General features: G+C 47.7%; 1 protein-coding gene across 1 annotated transcript; it reads left to right on the top strand.

Annotated features, from left to right (window-relative positions):
• The first annotated feature begins 11338 nt into the window (after positions 1-11338).
• On the top strand, positions 11339-12495 carry LOC135901742 (profilin-like). The gene has a single exon (XM_065431568.1). It carries the CDS (start codon positions 11551-11553, stop codon positions 11944-11946), a length of 396 nt encoding a protein of 131 aa, XP_065287640.1. The 5' UTR covers positions 11339-11550; the 3' UTR covers positions 11947-12495.
• The last annotated feature ends 8054 nt before the right edge of the window (positions 12496-20549 follow it).

Below are 20549 nucleotides of genomic sequence, written 5' to 3'. Positions count from 1 at the left end.
CCGGAAGTCAGCATTTCGCGACTTTGCAGCGGCACTTCTCGTGCACAGGAGTTCGGCATTTTTTCTTTCCATTCCCCAATATATCTGCTATGCCGTAAACAACGCCAGCAAGCCGGAGAAGTCTTTCGGATAGAGAATTTTCCGTCGCCGCGCCGACAGCCTCGCTAACACGAGTGGTGCGCTTTAAACTCTGGTGATGGAGAAAAACGCTTTATGTAGGAAATAAATATTGCATACGGGCTCAGATTATCGTAAACGCTTTTAACTGACATGAAGAGACAGCAAAATCGCGGAATACTATGAAGAAACTTTTTTTTACGGCCGCCCTATTATCCGACCGCACGCACCAGCAAGTACAGCGTATATACGCCTTACTTCCGCGACAAGCCAAAGGAAAGCGCCCAGCGGGAAGCGCGAAAGAGGAGCCCGGAGCACCTCATCATCATCATCATCATCATCATCATCATCATCATCATCATCATCATCATCAGCCTGGTTACGCCCACTGCAGGGCAAAGGCCTCTCCCATACTTCTCCAACAACCCCGGTCATGTACTAATTGTGGCCATGCCGTGCCTGCAAACTTCTTAATCTCATCCGCCCACCTAACTTTCTGCCGCCCTCAGCTACGCTTCCCTTCCCTTGGAATCCATTCTGTAACTCTTAATGACCATCGGTTATCTTCCCTCCTCATTACATGTCCTGCCCATGCCCATTTCTTTTTCTTGATTTCAACTAAGATGTCATTAACTCGCGTTTGTTCCCTCACCCAATCTGCTCTTTTCTTATCCCTTAACGTTACCCCTATCATTCTTCTTTCCATAGCTCGTTGCGTCGTCCTCAATTTGAGCACCTCATACATGACGCGTTTCGGCTATTCGAATAGTTTGGATAGTCATTGTAGATGAGTTCTGCCCGAATTCTTTTAAATTCCTGACGCGATCAAGGCGCTAACGATCAAGATCGAAGGCGCTAACGACGTTGGTAAAGCGAAATCACTCGGTCGTTCAACACGACACGGAAGTTAAGTCAATCGATCATATTCTATTAGAACTCATACCCATGCGGAAAACGAAGGACAGCCTCTTTGTATTAAATATTTATAGCAGTCCAAAGTGCAGACACCATAAATTTCGATCGCTCTTTAAAAAAACACTAGCCATAGCGGACAACCGAGCGGTAGTGATCGGAGGCGATTTTAACGCCCAACACGCGGCGTGGGGTTACAAAATCGAAACTCAAAAAGGCAGGAACCTATGGCTAGACGCGCAGCAGGAAGGTCTGACCCTCGTGACCGACCCATCTGTTCCCACGAGAATAGGTACCAGCGTTTGCGCGGATACTACGCCAGATCTAACATTCACCAAGAACATACGGGACGCGCAGTGGACAAATACGCAACACGACTTTGGGAGCGATCACAATATACTAGAAATAACGGTAAGGGCAGGACCGCGCAAGACAAAGGGTAGACCACTTAAGATTGTCGACTGGGACAAATTCAGGAAAATAAGGGAGGAGGCCGACGACACGACACAAGGTATTGAGGAATGGACCGAAAAACTAAAGGGAGATGTGGCGGCAGCTACGAAAATGGTCCCGCCGGAGGCGCATCTAGAGAACGTAGACAGTAAGCTTCTACACATGTGGGAAGCTAAGGCAGGGTTGCAACGGAGATGGAAAAAACAAAAACACAACCGGACGCTTCGTAGAAAGATAGCCAAATTGAACAGGGACATAGAAAAGTACGCCCAGCAGCTATGCAAACAACAGTGGGAGGAAAAATGCAACAACATGGACAGTCAGATAGGAATGGCAAAAACGTGGAACATCCTTCGATATTTGTTAGACCCGGACGGGACAAAGTCGGCACATAGGCAAAATATAAATCGGCTAATACAAACGTACCGAGGGACAGAGCAGGACTTCCTCAAGGAAATCGAGAAAAGATACATCTCGCAAGTGCTGCCCGTCGTACACCCTGACTACACAGGGCAGGTAAATGACGAATTAGACAGCAAAATCGGCGAGTCAGAGGTCAGGGCAGTCCTGCAGAAACTCAATACCAAGTCGGCACCCGGACTAGACGGTGTAACGAATAAAACGCTAAGGAACTTGGACGATGAGTCTATAGCTAAGTTAACCGAATATATTAACGAATGCTGGGAGGCAGGGCAGATTCCGCAGCAATGGAAGACGGCACAAATCGTGTTAATACCTAAACCGGGCAAGCGACTGCAAATTGAGAACTTGAGACCCATATCTCTCACTTCTTGCGTGGGGAAACTCATGGAACACGTGGTCCTAGCTAGGATGACCACCTACCTCGAAGACTGCGACGCGCTCCCGCCCACGATGATAGGATTCAGGAGAAACCTCTCAGCGCAGGACGCTCTGTTACAACTAAAACATCAGATCATAGACGATTCGGGCAGATCGACAAAGGCAATTCTCGGGTTGGACCTAAAAAAGGCCTTCGATAACGTAACACATGCAACGATACTGGATAGAGTAGGCGAACTAGGACTGGGAAAACGCACGTACGATTATGTACGCAATTTTCTAACGGGCAGAAAGGCAAAGATCACGATAGCGGACCTAGTTTCGGAGGATATCGAGATAGGCAGCGCAGGTACGCCACAGGGCTCGGTCTTATCACCGATGCTATTCAATCTGGCGCTTATCGGGCTGCCAGCCAAGCTACAAGAAATCGAGGGTCTAAATCATACCTTATACGCAGACGATATTACCCTATGGGTGAGAAACGGAAGTGACGGGCAGATAGAACAAACGCTTCAAACAGCGGTCGAAACAATCGAAAAATATCTAGAGGGGACAGGGCTAACATGCTCGGCAGAGAAATCGGAGCTGTTACTGTACAGACCGACTCGCAGAGGTCGCAAACCAGGCAACTACAGGGAAGAGCTCACTCATAGAGAGGAGATACAGTTAAAGACGGCCGATGGGAAACCCATACCCAAGGTCGATAGGATCAGGGTATTGGGGCTCCTCATTGAAGCCAAGGGCAACAACGGAGAAACCCTCAGAAGACTGGAGGGAACTGTAGCGCAAGTCATGAGGCTAATCAGAAGGATAACAAATAAACATAGCGGGATGAAAGAGGAAAACACGATCAGGTTAATACAGGCCTTCGTAATAAGTAGAATAGTGTACGTAGCGCCGTACTTAAAATGGCAGGTCGCGGAAAAGATCAAACTAGAATGCCTCATTCGGAAAATATACAAACTAGCCATAGGACTACCGATCAGCACCAGCACGGACAAGTTGCTGCAATTAGGCCTACACAACACTATAGACGAGCTCATTGAAGCGCAATGTACGGCACAATATGAACGCCTCTCTAAGACTAGAGCAGGCAGACACATCCTAGAGAGATTAGACATAGGTTACCACACACAGCATGGTGTCAAGGTGGACATCCCGAGAGATACAAAGGAAAGATTGGTAATACCTCCCTTACCAAAGAACATGCACCCAGAACACAATGAGGACAGAAGAAAGAACAGAGCGATGCAAATACAGAAGAAATTCGGCAGCGACAAGGACGCAGTGTTCGTAGACGCGGCTCGATACAGTCGCAGACGGGGATTTACGGCAGCCGTAATCGATAGGGATAAACGGTGCAAGACATGCGCGACGATACGCACCACAAGTAACGAGATAGCTGAAGAAGTAGCCATAGCGCTCGCAGCAGCTCAGACTAACGCAACCGTGATAGTCAGCGACTCTCAGACGGCAATAAGAAACTTTGCCAATGGCCGAATCTCCCCGGAGGCACTACGAATTCTTCTTTCAGGAGGGCAAAATTACAAAAGAAAGATATATATCACCTGGACACCCGCTCACACCCTCGCGGAGGACGGCAACAACGAGGCGGCACATGACGCGGCTCGAGGGCTTACGGACCGAGCCGCAGTCGAAAGTGACGCCCCGACACCCTCCGGACGTGACAGTGCGGTAAATGAGTGGGAGTGGGAGGACAGAATGACAACATATAATGACATTACGAAACATTATAGGTTACAGAGGTGCATATTCCCGCGACCTCACGCAAAATTGACAAAAAAGCAGTCTGTCGCATGGCGGCAGTTACAAACTAGGACGTACCCGAATCCTGCGCTCTCGCACATCATATATCCGGATGCATATCCTACGGACAAATGCAGAACATGTGAATCCAGAGCCACTCTGGAGCATATATTATGGGAATGCCGAGGGCTAAATAGCAATAAAGAAAACGCGGTCTCTAGCAGCAGCCTTCGCACGCGCTGGGAAGCCGCGCTGCTCAGCCCCGCCCTCGAAGATCAATTATGGGCCGTCCAGCGGGCCGAGGATGCCGCCAGGACCCAAGAACTCCTGGCCGTCACCTAGGCGGGCCCTTTGGCCCTCCCCACCAACTCGCAGGGCAAACAATAAAGTTCTTTCCTCCTCCTCCTCCTCCTGACGCGATCACAAGCTCACGTCTTGGAACAACATTTTCGCCTCAAGTATAGTCTTGTACTGTGTGCACGCTTGCAAGCGGGCTGGCTGGCCCGTACTCAAATATCCGAGCACATCAGATATCCGAGCAAGGCAAATACGGAAGCTCATTCCACGACCGCTGTCTGCATTCCTCCTAAGCCCCTGTCATCGTGTCTATATCGAACGGGCGTAACAGTACTCGAGAGGTCCTCTTGTCGCCTTGAGGAAATTAAACTATCCTCTCGCACTTTACGTGGTCGTGGACGCGATTCATGTCTGACTCAACGGCAGACTCTGTCGATATCCGACACCAGCGCTCACGGTGAGTCATTGATCAGTGCGGTGTCCAGGAGGCGCACGCGTTTCCGCTGCACGTTTTCTTCTTCTTTTTTTTGTGTGTGTCGCTGCTGGGTCCCGTCTCTCGAATTGACAAGTGCCGACGCGCGACGTGGCTGCTGAAGAGACGACGTCGTTCAAGACGGCCCCGAAATTTCGCATCCCTGCAGCAGCCCTGCGCGTCAGTCGTCTGCCACGTAAGTTTGCATGCGTCGGCTGCGCTTTCCTGATGACATGGTGGGGTGTGATCTTCCGAGCGTTCTCTACGGTTCGCAATCCGGTTCCTCCGGGATCTTTAAATTGACGAAGATAACCGTCTCACTTGAAGAGCCTATTTAATTGCTATCCTAACCAAGTAATGCCAAGCGACACGTTATATATATATATATATATATATATATATATATATATATATATATATATATATATATATATATATATATATATATATATATATATATATATATATATATATATATATGTATATATATATATAAATGTGTGTGTGTGTGTGTGTGTGTGTGTGTGTGTGTGTGTGTGTGTGTGTGTGTGTTTTCGGAGCGTGAAAGAAGCCCGCGAATACACGAAAAATTGCCACGTGACTAGCCGCTCGAGGCACTTTGCGTGTATTCGCGGGCCCCCTTTCACGCTCGGAAAAACAAAAAACACTTTTATGTAGCACGCATTGGGCAACAGAAAGCTGTATCGGGAGTTTCTCATCTTGCTGTACAATTTCCTCATTGATACTTCGCATCTTCTCATCTAATTATAATAATTGGGAAGTTGATTAACTAATTAGGACTAATTATCTTACTAGGTGGAAAGTAAAACATAATCTGAGTATCTCCAAGGGACGGCAAAGAACATTGCTTTTGTCCTGTCCAGCTACGTAGCATTTGCATAATTTAAAATTTTGGCTCAAGTTGAGTGAAACACCCTGTATACCAAGTGGTAGGGGGGGGGGTGAATAATTAACGATTGAAGAAAGAGCAGATCACACAGACTTAGCAACTCCAAGTCAGTGCCTGCGTCAAGCAGCATCACTTCAATGTAGCACTTAACATGACTTACCAAACCCAGCCATACGACCGCAGGAATATTTACATATGCAGTGCTCCAGACCACACAGTAACCGGAGAATTCGCCACCAGCCGCTAGAATTCAGCGAGATCTAGAGAACGGTTATCACGTCAAAAATCGTCACCCTAACTGGTTCTGCTGCTCAGTTACTGTTAATTTGAGTGCAGTACAGCCACCCAAATGCACTGATTCATGGCAGGAAAGTTTAACAAGGGGCCAAATATCAATCGCAAATTTAAGCGGCCCTTTTACGCCTGCCTGCCTCGATTTGGGTCTCACGCTGTGACCTTTCTTCAACCTCCGAAATTCTGAGAAGCTCTATTGAACAGCGAACGCTAGCCTGCTGGCGCACAGATCCAATGGATCTAGTGACAAAAAAAATATCAAGAAGAAAACTACGCGCTAAAAAAAGGTTTTCTTTTCTGGAGATGGGTATTCGTCACGCTAAATCAATAATTACGCTGAAAGGAGGACGCAGCTCGTCCCTTATTGATCTAAGGCAATAAAAAGAGCGAAATTGCCTCTTTGAGGCATCGACTTTTGTGATCTTCCGCTTGAGACCGAGTTAAAGAAAAATAAGAAGATAAAACAACGGCTTTATGCGGTTGCATAAAAATGCGGATAATGCGTTCGCCGCGCACGAGTCTGGCGTAGTGCTATAATTTAGGCAACACAAAAACGCTCTTAGGCGAAAGTCGCGTCCTGGTGGAGGGAAGTTTTTCTCTTTCTTCTATCTGCTCTTGGCGCTGGCTTCCGTGCTTTACTCAACTTGCTTCCGTGATATGACGGCGTGAGTTGTAAAAAAAAATCGCGTCGTAAGAGTTCAACGCTGTTTTTTTTTTCGTTCTTCTCCTTCTCTTTTGTTCGAAAGTTTACTTCTAGCTCGTGCTGGCAGACGCAGAAGGTCAAAAGCCTCAGTTATGTATATATATATATATATATATGGTCAAAAGCCTCCTCATATATATATATATATATATATATATATATAGAGAGAGAGAGAGAGAGAAAGAGAGAGAGAAAGAGAATTCAATACAGTACAATACGAGTTCGAGAACTGCAGGCATAAATGTGGGGCAAACTTCTCTAAAGGAAACAAAGCACAGACTCCTCGTGATCAATAAAACGCTGATACAAGTACCAAGGCAAGGAAGAGATCGTTAAATTACTAGAGATATGTGTTAGTAGGTATGGTGTAACACTTACGTGTCCCTGCCGTTACAAACTTGGCACGAATCACGCAAACTATGTTATAAAATTTGCATGCCACAAAAGTAGAAAAGTTAGTACGACCGCTTACACGAAAGATATCACTCGGGTACTTTCGAGAAGCTTCACTTGACACAACCCCCTTCAGGAAAAACCATTCATGCACGCACGTACTGTTCGCGGAATATTATGACGGCAGAAACGCGCCCGGTAGAAACGGGACTTCACTGAATTAGTTCGTATTTCTTTCACATGGTCGCGAAAAACAAAAGTTTACTGATATATATATATATATATATATATATATATATATATATATATATATATATATATATATATATATATATATATATATATATATATATATATATATATATACGCGTGTGTTTGTGTGCACTCGCAAACATGTCTAGAGCACGGCATCCACGTCTATTGACCTTTCTCGCGGCAATCCCGTGGGCGCTGCCATGTTTGATTACGTGGTGACGCGTCCATTGCTTGCCTCAACTGCCTCCGTCGCCTCCGCGTTTACAATGGGTGTGCATGACGCCAGTGCGGCTTAGCAAACCTTTCTTTCAGGAGATATCGTAGACGGTGACTGGGTGGACGGCACGAAGCTTCGTCCATAGCTTCAAAGAACACGCAATAGCGCTTTCGCAGCTGATTAAGCTACGTGGCTAAGCGAGGCTAAACATGTATTTCAATAAGCTATTCAAACGCTCACGAATTGAATCAAGCGTAGTGTATTTTGCTCTTCGTTTTTTATTCAGCAAAATATTTTGAAGCAGCGGCTTGTCGCGTTTCTGACTCAGTAAATTTGGTCGGTGCGGTCACTGTCTGATTATTTTCTGCCTAATCGCTCGTAGATGTGCTCAGTTCCGACACATTTGTTCTTGCTACGCGCAAGGCTTGAAACGTAGCTGCTTTGTGCATCGTAATATCTTCTAGTAAAGATGTATTATTCTAGCTCGCTTACTCTTCTGGACCATCACGAAACATTCAGCTTCGACCATTGGTGCGCTATCGGTGTAGTCCGTAATTTGTTGTGCGTATATGGTACGCGTATACTTAAGTGTGCGCCAATTCACCTTTTGCCACATTGGCGATAGAGTGGGCGTAAGACTCCGTGCCAGTTGATGTAGATGTGTGCAGATACTGTGCGCGAAACGTACTATGAGAGGAAGCGGTGCTATTCCCCTTGTCTTTGTTTAACGAGCGGTATACTCTCTTGCCGACGTTCCGGGGCTGAAACACTTTCTTTGAAGGTTAACGATACAACGCTGGCGGATGAGCAAATTTCTGTACCCTCGAAGAAAACCGTACATCTTGGAGTGGCGGTAACACGTACGGACAGTTGCAGCAACGGTACGCGAACTTGGCTACACAGATTCATTCTATTCCTTAATATGCCAGTCACTATTTTTTCAGCCAACTACTGCGCACGTCTTCAATCCACCTGATTAAATCCGGCATGACTGGAGCACAGTGCGTTAGCGAAAACTCAGTTGCATTTCCGACAGCTGATCGCACAGAACCAAGGTGGAAGCGGTAATGGATTCGGATGCGTGCGCTGCCGCTGAGGCGACGTGCAGTGCGCCGCCGAAAGCGTCGTCTCATTTGTCTGGAACAAACTGCACCGCGAAAAGGGTCAATACTAAATAATCGCCAACACCGGTGCCCAATATTATCTATCGCTGGTTATTTTCTTGAAGAAGTGGAACCGAGAGGCCCGACATTATTGAGATAGCAACTAAATGGCCACTCCAGGTGAATTTTCGCTGGTATCGTCGGCGTCGGCGTTGACGTGAGGTTCCGATAATGAGGACGAAAAACATTTATTAAAAAAAAAACTCCGACGAGCAGGTGTCTTTCTGCTTGTGTGGGGAGGCGCCCTCAGTCCATTGCTCCTGCGGCCCTTGCTGTGTCCCGTGCCCGCCGCACCAGCTGGTCACGAGGGTCCGAGCTAGTCAGCCCACTGCTCGGGTGTGGGGTTGGGTATTTGCGGGGCTGCCTTTGCGTTGGGGCACGCCAATGTGGTGTGACATAGGGAGGCGTAGTCGTTATAAACGGGACATTTGTATGAGTATAGTCTAGGGTGTATTGCGTGTAGTTTTCTTAAACGGGGGTGTGTGTTTGTTTGTAAGCGTCGCCATGCTACGGCGTCTTCGCGGGAGAGGGTCTTGTGTGGAAGTGGGTATTCTCGTCTGTTCAATCTGTGGTGTTGTACTATGGCGTTGTATTGTAAAAGTACGGGCTCCATAGATGCGGCCGTATCACTCTCTTGTGGCGCCCTGGAGGCGTGAGCTCGGGCTACAGCGTGCGCATGCTGATCCGCACATATCTAGGTATGTGCATGATATATGCTTATCCATGTTGTATATGCAGGTTATATTGCTACACTATTCAATCACCATAGTTGCTCACACAAGGTCTTACGTGCTTGATTAAATTATTCCTCAAAATCTTCAGCATGTCAGCCCACAAACGAATGTCGTGAAACATAACATTCAACGCGCATGCCTTGTGTGTTAAATCTTCTCACACTATGAAATATTAAAAGTGCAAAACAATATCAGTGCTCAAACCGGAATGTGATGTAATTTTACTGCCGCTGCTTTTACGGGCACCGGCTGGTTAGGCAGGTGGTTTCTGAATTTTCAGTGGATCCCCTCTCACATTGGGATTGCTGGAAATGAAGAAGCACATACCCTTACGTACGCAGCAGTCTCACTTCCCCCTAAAATCAAAGTACCAAAAAGCAATGATGTCACCAAATTGGACATATGTGCTCACGTTCTATCAGCGGTGAGTTTTAGTCTAGGTATACTGCCTCCCCCCCACCAAAAAAATATGAACACAACAACGAAAGAGCAGAGTATTATGCGTCCAATTTTGCAATATTTTCGCGAAGAACAGTGACCTGCTTTCTGACGCGAGGATGAGCGCAGCAACGTCAGCCCAAAGTACACGCGACCATTCGTGCACTCAGTGCACGCGCAGAACTACGCACGAGCGCGCTATCACGCTCGGTTGCCCGGGCGATGCTGGTGTGCCGTGGTAGCAACTTATGCCAAGCATCTAAGCATAAAAATAAATGAAAAAGCAAGAAAAAAACGAAGAACATTAACCACCACAGCAGTTGTTCCCGCGGTGTTATAAAAAGGAAGGGGGGGGGGGGAATAACGCAATTAATGCAATTAACTCACCCAATGTGACCCTGCCAGCGGCATGCACACGCATCGTTGCTGTTTGGGACGCACGCCGTACTTATTCATTTAGTGGTCAAGCCCCACCAGGACAGCTGTTCTTTTTCCTTTTTTTTTACTTTTTTCACGGAGCAGCGACGCGAAATAGAAGCGGCTTCCCGTTTCTCGTCCTTCACCAGAACGAATTTCCCTCCAGCTGGCGAAGCTTTCTGAGGGACATTTATTAGTTCCCTTTGTAACATTGCGCTACTTTCTAACGTACGCCAGCTTCTTATTTTATGACGCTTCCTATCTTGACATTTGGCGCTGTCTGCCTCAGGCTCTCTCATTTTAATCCATTAATATTTTCCCACGTGCTGAGTTTTCAAAATACCTCGAAAAAAGTGCGTGCTTGCGCTGTGCATCTGAAACGCTGAGTGGCACTTTCAAACACCGTCAGCAGCTGCAAGGGTGCGCCATAGCAGCAGTTGAGAACGCTGCATTGGTCATTTTACATAGTGAACACTTAGTTGAGGTGGGGGCCAGTTTCGGAGACGGAGCGAGAAACGCTTGACGCAATTTAGGGGCGGAAGAGACTGACGACGCAAAAGAACGTGCTGCAACGATAAGAAGAATTACGACTTAAATCCGGCGTATAGGTTGGTAAAAGCCGTACACGTGTATATGAGCATCTGTCATCGCACAGCGTACCGAAACAAACTTTCTTTTTTTTTCGCTTTGATAACTTGGAACTTGAATGTAATGCAATCTTTTTCTTTCACCGTAGAAAGCGCAACCTTAACAAGCAGGCGTTGCTAGCAAGTAAGAATTTATAAGCGTGATAGACATATTTTGCTCTGTAAGAGTAAAGAAAACCCATTGTGTCACTTATCATTGCTAGTTACCCTGCGAAAATCAGAATGTTGCTTCCTCAGTTAGCTGGAAATAAAGTTCGAAAAACAAAATCATGCCTTTTGTTCCAGCGAATTAAAAAGTAGCGAGACGCATTGAAATATCGCATGTTTTCAGTACTTGCCCTTATAGTTAGCTTAGTCGAGAAAAAAAGAACTGCGAATCAGCGCTCGCGCACATATTTCGCACGATAACGTCGTCGTCTTCTTTGGCCGCAGGCGGCGCTGCAGCTCCACCGGCCGACCGTTCGAGGCGGGCCCTCGAGCGTTCGTGGTGCACGTTCTGCAGGTTCCTCGTGTCGAACAGTCAGGCTTCTCCTCGGTGCAGGGAAAGCGACGCTCCGAAGATGTCGTGGCAGGCCTATGTTGACAACCAGATCTGCGCCCAGGTTCAGTGCACGGTAGCCGCTATCGCTGGTCTGGCGGACGGCGCCATTTGGGCCAAGTACGAGAAGGACGCGAACGTGAAGATTACACAGGAGGAGCTGAAGAACATCGCTGACACGATGCGGACTAAGCCCAGCAATTTCAACGAGAACGGCATCTACGTGGCCGGTATCAAGTACGTCTGCCTGTCGGCTGAGAGCACTCTGGTGCGGGGCCGCAAGGGCAGCTCTGCCATGATCGCCGTGGCAACCAAGACTTGCCTGCTGGTCGCCGCTACCGTGGACGGCTTCCCCCCCGGCCAGCTCAACACGGTCGTTGAGAAGCTGGGCGACTACCTCAGGTCCAACGGCTACTAGATGGCCAACGGCGAAGAAGGCGGCGTTCACGAAGCAGCGTCCACGAAGCAGCGTCTGTCCCGTCCCAGCGGCTAAGCCTACCCAGCCCCGACACCCGCCTTCACCCCCTAAGCCTCCCGCCGCCGACCTGTGTGCTTATGAGAGGCCCCGGACGACGCGGGCTCTACCCCAGGGACTGCAGCGTCTCCTCCTTGGTATTTTCTCGACTTTATTCTTTCGTCTCATCCGCTTCTTCTTTCTGGACTATTCCGATGTCCCCCGAACACTGCTTTCGAAGGGCGAGGTGGCGCGTGACAGCAAAGGAACGACGATGCTCGTGCTTCGCGCCTTGGAACTGCCGGCCTTCTTCTTTTTCATTTTTTTTTCTTACCCGCTGCTTCTTCTCGCGTGGCACTTCTTTCCTTCTTTTTTGCTCACTTTCTGCTCTTTTGTTTTTATCATAACTACGAAAATCGCGTGTAAGTCAAGAGACTCAGCTACTGAAGAGCATGAAAGCGCTGTGTGCCTAAAGTGTTGAAATAAATTTGTCCTCGTGTGTGTGTTCCAAAACTTGTTCGTTCTTTTTGACGGCTCATGCGCGAGACGTGCCCGCACTAGCAGAATTTCGGTTCTCGTTGTGAATGGCGAAAGCGGCAACGGACTCGGAGAAGGTATGAAGATTACGCGTCGCTCTTGTGACCCTGCTAGATAACTGGATTAAGATTATGCAGAAGCGAATCTGCAACGGCAAGATCCGTCACTGCTTTGTGCTGCGGGAGGCGTATTTGCACTGCTGCCAAACCGAGCGCTAACGCAGGCTCTGGGAAGTAAGCTGAGCTTTAGGAAAATATCGACCACTTTATGCGGGGCGCCTGTCCTTGACGTAGTGTAACATTGAAGAGCGAGGTTAGGCAGTTATCAAAATAGCGACGACAGACTGACGTAGCAGTCTTTCGTGCCAGCAGGGCTGGTCACGAACCGGAGTACGCTACGTGTCTCTGCGCCCAACAGTCACGTCATGGCGTTTGAGGCGCGTCGGTCAACGGAGGCTGGAACAGGAGCAACCCGTGATTTTTTGCACGTGAAGCGGCAATATGTGCAAGTTCTCCCGAGCAGCTACTGCATGCGTCACTTTTTTTTTCTTTTAACGTGTCGCGAGATTTGGCGCCTCGGGAACGGTCTCGAGCTCTGCTCGCCACCGTCGTCGTCGTCTTTCCTGCATGTATACTCGATCGCTACTGTGAATGACGCCTTTCAGTGGCTGCGCTTACCGTACAGCGAAAAGGGGCTTCGAAATTAAATAGAAATCTCGTATTCTGTAATTGAAAACTACAAAGCGAAGGCGGGCAAACAATTCCGAGTTAATAGAACCATAGATAGGAAATATCCGTCATCGGTTGAGACCTTACTTGGTCTTCAAGTAAAGGCTCTTGATGAGTGCAGTTTCAGAGACTTGATAATCATGGCTAACAAGACAGTGCTGACAAACCTTATTAGTCGCTACTGACTAATAAGGTTTGTTAGCACTGTCTTTTCAATGTGCTAAATGCGCTGTTCATCACCAGGAGGGCGGAACCTGATCAGAAAATCTACACACCGTGGTCGCGTAGTGGCCTTGGCGTTGCGCTACTACGACCAATGGTGCGGGATCGAATCCTGGCAGCGGCGGCTGGATTTCGATAGCGATGCAAAGAAGAAAAAAAAAACGCCCGGGTACCGTGCATTGATTGCACGTTAAGGGACCCCAGGTTGTCAAAGTTAATGAGGAGCCTTTCACTACGGCGTGTCACGTAAATGAAATCGTGGTTTTGGCACGTAAAACACCAAAATTAGTTTTTTTTAATCGGGAAATCCTGAGCCTCGCTCTTGAAGTGATGATGTACGGTGCATTACGATCAGAGTTGAGGAGTGGCAGCTCCCGAGCAAGAATGATTACGGAATCATTCGACATTTTCAAACACTCGGAATGGAATGGAACAGGAATGACTGCACCAGCCTGACAGATGGAATGGAAAGGGAGCCCGAGATGCCGGAATCAAGTTGGAATGAAATGGGTATGTAATCCCGGGTCGCTAAATTATACCTTTAAGTAAAACTAAAAAAAAAGTTGCGTGGTGACTGTAAAACAGCGCTCAAAGAAGACGAAGACATAAAAGTTAGACGTGACATGCGCTGCCACGTCTACTATTCTTTGTCCTCGTCTTTTTTGAGCGTTGTTTTACATTCCCCGTGCAACTTTACCACACCGCCCAACTTGTCGCACTTCTCAAAACTTGAAAGCCAGTAAGTTTGCCGATTTGCCTAAACTGGACTTGGCCAATTTATTACACTTTTTCAATGTTTATTCCATACGGATCTTTCAGTATCTACTAATAGGCGATTACCTCGGGCTTCAGAATTACCTTTACCGCGGTATATATTGTTACGCCCACGAAAGGCGCTTATTGACAAACCAGGTAGCGCTGGACGCCGCGACGGCCTTGATCAGCTGAGCGCCTATGGATATTCAGCTGGCCAGCCACACGTCGTCTTCCTCCTTCACCTCTCTTGGGTGCCCGTTAATACTGTGGAGGCGTAAACCCACTACGCACGTAAGTGTCACAATGTAAACGACATGGATTCTACGCATTCTATACTTCTGATGATCCGGAATATTTTATTTGTTACAATGTCGACGTGCATTTAAAGGCAGCAACCTTTAGTTGCCTCCTTAACGTTTACAACAGAGCTGTTATACGCTAGGTTCTGGTGGTTCCTTGCTTGCGTAGAACGACCGCGTCGGCCGAGCGCGTAGAAGAGAAACTGCTGCAGCGTCTATATATATATATATATATATATATATATATATTCATAAAGCGTATGGCCGTACGTATCGTAATAAAAAGATCTCGTAATACAGAAAGTAAAACCGGAATAGACACGGCTTAGTATGGATCGCGGTTTGACGTCACGGGCTCCGTAGGGAAACCACGTAACCTTATCTGAGTTCTCTTCCACCCACGCAATGGGTAGGCCGCGTGCGGTGAGCACTGCGGGAGAACAGCGCGCCCACGAATAACACCGCCGTGAACAGAAGCGGGAGTGTGCCCCCCCCCCCCCCCCCCCCCCCCCACAGGCTGAAGGCCTCACCCAGCGATCTCCATTCACCTCCTTCTTGCGCTAGCTGAATAGAACTTGCGCCTGCAAATTTCCTATCATCCCACCTAATTTTCTACCGTCCTCGACGGGACATCGCTTCCCTTGGCCCCCATTCTGTAACTCCAATGAGCCACCCTGCGCACTGCATCTGCCCTACGCATTATATGGCCTGTCCAGCTCCATTTTGTTCGCGTAATGTGAATTAGAAATATTGGCTAACCTCATTTGCTCTCTGATTTCCACCGTTCCCTTCCTGTCTCTTAACGGTACTACTAACATTTTTCGTTCCATTGCTCTTTGCGCAGTCCTTAACTTCTTGGCCACGGCGGCTATTTTTCGACGGGGGCGACATGCGAAAACACCCGTGGTGCTTAGATTTAGGTGTACGTTAAAGAACCCCAAAGGGTCCAAATTCATAATCAAGTCGTGGTTTTGGCACGTAAAGCTTCATAATTTAACTTCTTCTCAAGCTTCTTTGTTAACATCCTAGTTTCTGCCCCATTCATTAGCACCGATAGAATGCAATGATTGTACACTTTTAACGAGTAAAGGCCGCTGTAGATAGTATTGACAACTGGTATTGAGAACTGTCTTGATATTAAAATCTGCTCTAAAGTTAATAATTACACGTTAATAAATGAACTTTAGGTAATCTCAGTTCATGGGTGATTAGCGCATAATTCGTGACGTCCGCCGCTGCGTCACTCAACCACAGCGCTTTTGTCTTTACAGCATTGTCTGAAAGGTTTTGTAAACGTTCGGCCGAAGCATCTATCATGACACGTTTCCTTTCTCCATTTTTTATTTTTCGAATATACGCGAGTTCTCGTGAAAACGACTAAATGTTATATCCCATAGTCACGGCAGGACCGCGCTAAAACAAAGTCGATACCGAGTAAGCGTTTTTCAGTGGTCCCCAGTGGGAGCCGCCTGCTTCCTGGTCTCGCTGAATATTTCAGGCTTGAATGAAGGGTGGCCTTCTGCATATATGCACAATGTCGCACGGGCATGGCCGCCTTTCCTCCCAAAACGGCGATTTGCCTTCAACGGCTCCGCGGGTGATTTAGCAACCACACCGTGACGAGATTATGAGGACGGCAAAATGGGCGAGGATGCGGGTGGCTCTTTGTCGCGAGGGGGGAGAGAGATTTTCGCTCTGTGCCAGGGCGCAGTCACGCCCCTCGAAGATGGTACACGCCAGGGGCAGCGAACACAGCGCGGCCTGAAATATTCAAGCATCTTCAACTGCGGAAAAAGAAGGGGGCGCAGTGGGAAGAAGGGGGGGGGGGAAAGCGTTTGTCCCTGCGACGTCTATTCACACCCTGCTGGATGGATGGGTAGGCCGGCGCTCGTCGCGCGCTTCCTCTCCACGACAGCTTCGCACGCCAGAGCGGCCTTGTCGAAAGGCGACCAGAGCGCGCGACTTGGCCAACTCGAGACGACGTCACAAACACGGCGCAATGTCCCCAAAAGTGCCGTTAGTGCGACAATGCCAAGAAGCTCAATTTGTCATGGCGCCTTAATACCGGCTTCAGCGCCTTTTATTGAACTGCATAGCGAAAGATGGACTATAACCCACAGGCACTGTGCTCTTTAGCAATAACCTGAACGACTTCAAATCAGCGGTGAAAAAAAAAAAAATGTGTAGCGAGTGCGTGTCCAGCCAGCTCGGTGCGGCCTTCGCTGTGCTGTTATTTTTTCCTAACGCGTGCAGAAAAAAAAAAAATACGATAGTGGTGATGCGGTTGTTGGAAGCATCGGCAGACAAATTAGTGGGATAAAAATTTCCTCGCTTTTGCCCTGCACGAACATCAATAATTATAGTTCGTGACGGATCGCTTTCGAATAGCACCGCACTAATTGTTTTCAATTGCCGTACTGTTCTGTGTTATGCCTGTTTCGTGCGATTTCGTGCGTGCGACGTGACCTGGCACATACGGCGGATGAGACGCCGACCCATCCCTGCGTGCGATTTTTCGATGTTCGAAGTGTTTAACTCTACTGGGAAATCGCTCGCGTGGTGTGGACGGGGATAGCAATGCGGACGATCCACCACGTCACCGAGGTACGCTTGCCGTTTTTTTTTTTTTGATAGAGTAACGATATTGAACACAATAAAGTTTTTTTTCCCCGCCGTGGTTGCTCAATGGCTATGGTGTTGGGCTGCTGAGCACGAGGTCGCGGGATCGAATCCCGGCCACGGCGGCCGCATTTCGATGGGGGCGAAATGCGAAAACACCCGTGTACTTAGATTTAGGTGCACGTTAAAGAACCCCAGGTGGTCAAAATTTCCGGAGTCCTCCACTACGGCGTGCCTCATAATCAGAAAGTGGTTTTGGCACGTAAAACGCCATAATTGAATTTTTAACAATAAAGTTTATTGAAAACAGTTTCGAGGTCGCGGGATCGAATCCCGGCCACGGCGGCCGCATTTCGATGGGGGCGAAATGCGAAAACACCCGTGTACTTAGATTTAGGTGCACGTTAAAGAACCCCAGGTGGTCAAAATTTCCGGAGTCCTCCACTACGGCGTGCCTCATAATCAGAAAGTGGTTTTGGCACGTAAAACCCCAAATATTATTATTGAAAACAGTTTCTAGTTGCTTTTACTCTGTTTTCACAAAAGCGGACTGAATGAGCCTGAGCGCACAATAATTCAGTCTTCAACTAAGTGCTCGCAAATGCGCAAATCACAGTCATCGTGACCGGTACGTGTGAAACATGTAGCGGGAATGCAAAGTCCAAAGGCGCGGATTTCGCAGCTCCAGAAAATGCAGCGCATAATCACACATAATCTGCAACAAGCATGACCAGCTTCGGGAGTTAGGTGTTCCGGCTACGTGCCCGCTTAACTGTTAAAGCCAACGTTTACTGATTGCAGGATCAGTGAACGCCGCATGCGTTCAAGCTTTTGCGCTTCAGGTCTTGCGTATCTATAAGGCTGCCCAGAAATTCGGATTGTTTTTTTTTTTATTTGACGCTCGTTGAGGCTGTGAAAAGTACACGCGAGTTTTCAGCGTCGTCGACTGGCCCGAAGACGATGACGATGCTGGGACACGACCCTGCGCGCGATCTTCGTGACGGAGACCGCAACTATTGATGATAATGATAATAACTTTATTTGTCGCTAGGAGCACAACACCCTTATTCCAAGGAGTTTTCCTGGCACAGGAAACTTTCGATAGGTAAGTTTTCACAGCCTGTTTATATATATATGAAAAAAATTATCGTAGGAAGATTTTGGAACGAGATAACAGATGATAGCGTTTTTGTTTTCTATAATCTCAAAGAATAAAATATCACCGCTGGCCAGTCTACCACCCTTGGTGTGAGCGTCACGTTATACAACTGGGTAGAAGAAGGAGACATGTCGGCAGTTTTGTTTTTCTCCTATTTCTTTCTGGGTTTCGCAGATATAGAATAGAATTTCTCAAAACATCTTTGAGCATGCTGCCCGATTCTTGGCGGATACCGCACAGTGGGTACGTGTCATCATTCCCGAAGATTGCGTCATCATCATCATCATCCTTGAAGAAGTAGTGCTTAGGTGCTTGTTTGTAGGGCGTTCTGCCCCTGACCTTGCTGAGACCCGCTCTACCCGGTCACCGTGACATGTTCCCGTCGGCCTGGCTGCCTCCAGCGGCAGTGACCTGTCCACGGCGGTACCAGTGCGAAGCAAGTGAGTTCCGGAAAAGCTCGCTTGCAGGGGGCATAGACCCGATCACGCGATGCCTTCAGCCAGTCATTCAGCGAGGCGCCTCTGGGTAGTGAGCGTGCTGACAGGCTTCAACGGGGTAGGAAGCAACGGCCGCGCTGTTCCCAAGTTCCAGCCACTCACCCACCTGAAAACGCCGCTTATCCTACAGCCGCGAACAGTCAATGAATTGGTGAACCCTTCAACATTCTTCTGGCGAATTTTTTAAATCCTAGTTAATACTCATTGGCGTATCCCGAAGGAGGGCGTTTGTCGCAAAGTGAACTCATCTTTCCTGCTTTAACAAGCTGTAAGATGTTCATTGCTTCATATGTAAACGCTCGCACACGCACGCACGCACGCACGCACGCACGCACGCACGCACGTACGCACACACACACAAACACACACATGCACGCACGCACGCACTCAGAGGAAGCGACAGTCAGAAAATTTAATTTGCAAATGCCGGCGTTTAGATTGCTTCTTGTCGAATGCACCGCAACTCAATGCCGCAACTCGCTTTGCTAGAAACTTATGCTATTCAGCTATAATCTATATTGGGTCATCATGCACAGCTATGACAGATGGGCACGTATCCCTGATGTTCACGTTGCTTTCTCGCTCACCCCTCCTGCTCTTTCGTTGGCAAGAGCAGCATCCATGTTATTCACTGAGGCACTGAAAGGTACTCTTCATACCAAGGCTGACTTGAATGAGTATGTGAAGCCTACAGTCTTGTGGCAATAGGGCCTGCACCCAACCTTCAACTGAGCACGCAGCGGTGCGATTATTCTTGCACTACATCGTCGCAGAGTTCCATGCATTGTTATATATGGAATATAGAAATATTACTAGAAAAATGCGATATCACCTACAGCTTAGATTCAGTTGAGCCTGCAGGTGTCGATATTCTACAAAGTAGGGACTTTTTTTTTTGATTGCAGCTGAAGGAAACCTGGCTTTTAATTTATTGCCATTTGGATTCTTCCTAAGACAAGATTAATTCTTTTTTTACTTTTGAGCAAGTTCTTCAACAATCGCCGTGTGATCACGTCTAGTGTATACAAAAGTTGTAGCAAAGCAAACACGAAGATTGCTGACACAGCTTTATCACGCAACTATGATATCACTGCCCACTCTGCGTTTGTTGCATTAAAGGCGCACAATTCAAGGCGCTTTGTCAGACTTCATCATGAACCACAAAATTATTACATTGTCTAGCTGACATTCTTAAAATAGCTTTTGATGGAGAGAGGGGCGCTCTGTTAGCAAGGTACTCCAGTCGGTCTGCATGCTATTTCGTAACAAATACATGCCGGGGATAATTTGTCAGAAGCTCGCGCAAGACGACAGCAGCGTCACCAGCCCTCAGTGGCCCGCTTACAACGGTGATTGATAGATGAATTCGCGACAGTCAATATCGCCTTATGCACCACGGTTAGGCTCGCCTTCACGACTACAGCTCTTCGTCAAGCGACGTTCAGCGCTTGCGAAGGAAACTGCCGTATGGTCTGTCTGAGCTTGCTCGTACACCCAACGCAAACCTATAGACCAATAGCGCAAACGAGGTGCACTTTTAACTGAAAAAATCTATGGGGGCACCTAAGTAATTCTTATGATGTGCAAATGCAAGAGCATTTACGCATGAATTCTGCCTTTCGCGTTATCCAGGACTTGGGTAGTGAAGGTTGTTTCGCTGCAGCAGCTCTCATGTGCCATTGAGTGAATCACCCGGCAGGCAGAGTCAATCGAGTTTATCACTATATAACCTACAGGGAAATCTCGTGCA

Source organism: Dermacentor albipictus, chromosome 1 (genome assembly GCF_038994185.2).
Source record: "Dermacentor albipictus isolate Rhodes 1998 colony chromosome 1, USDA_Dalb.pri_finalv2, whole genome shotgun sequence".
Lineage (NCBI taxonomy): Eukaryota > Metazoa > Arthropoda > Arachnida > Ixodida > Ixodidae > Dermacentor > Dermacentor albipictus.
Note: the sequence above shows the minus strand (reverse complement) of the source record. Positions and strands in the feature narration are given on the sequence as shown.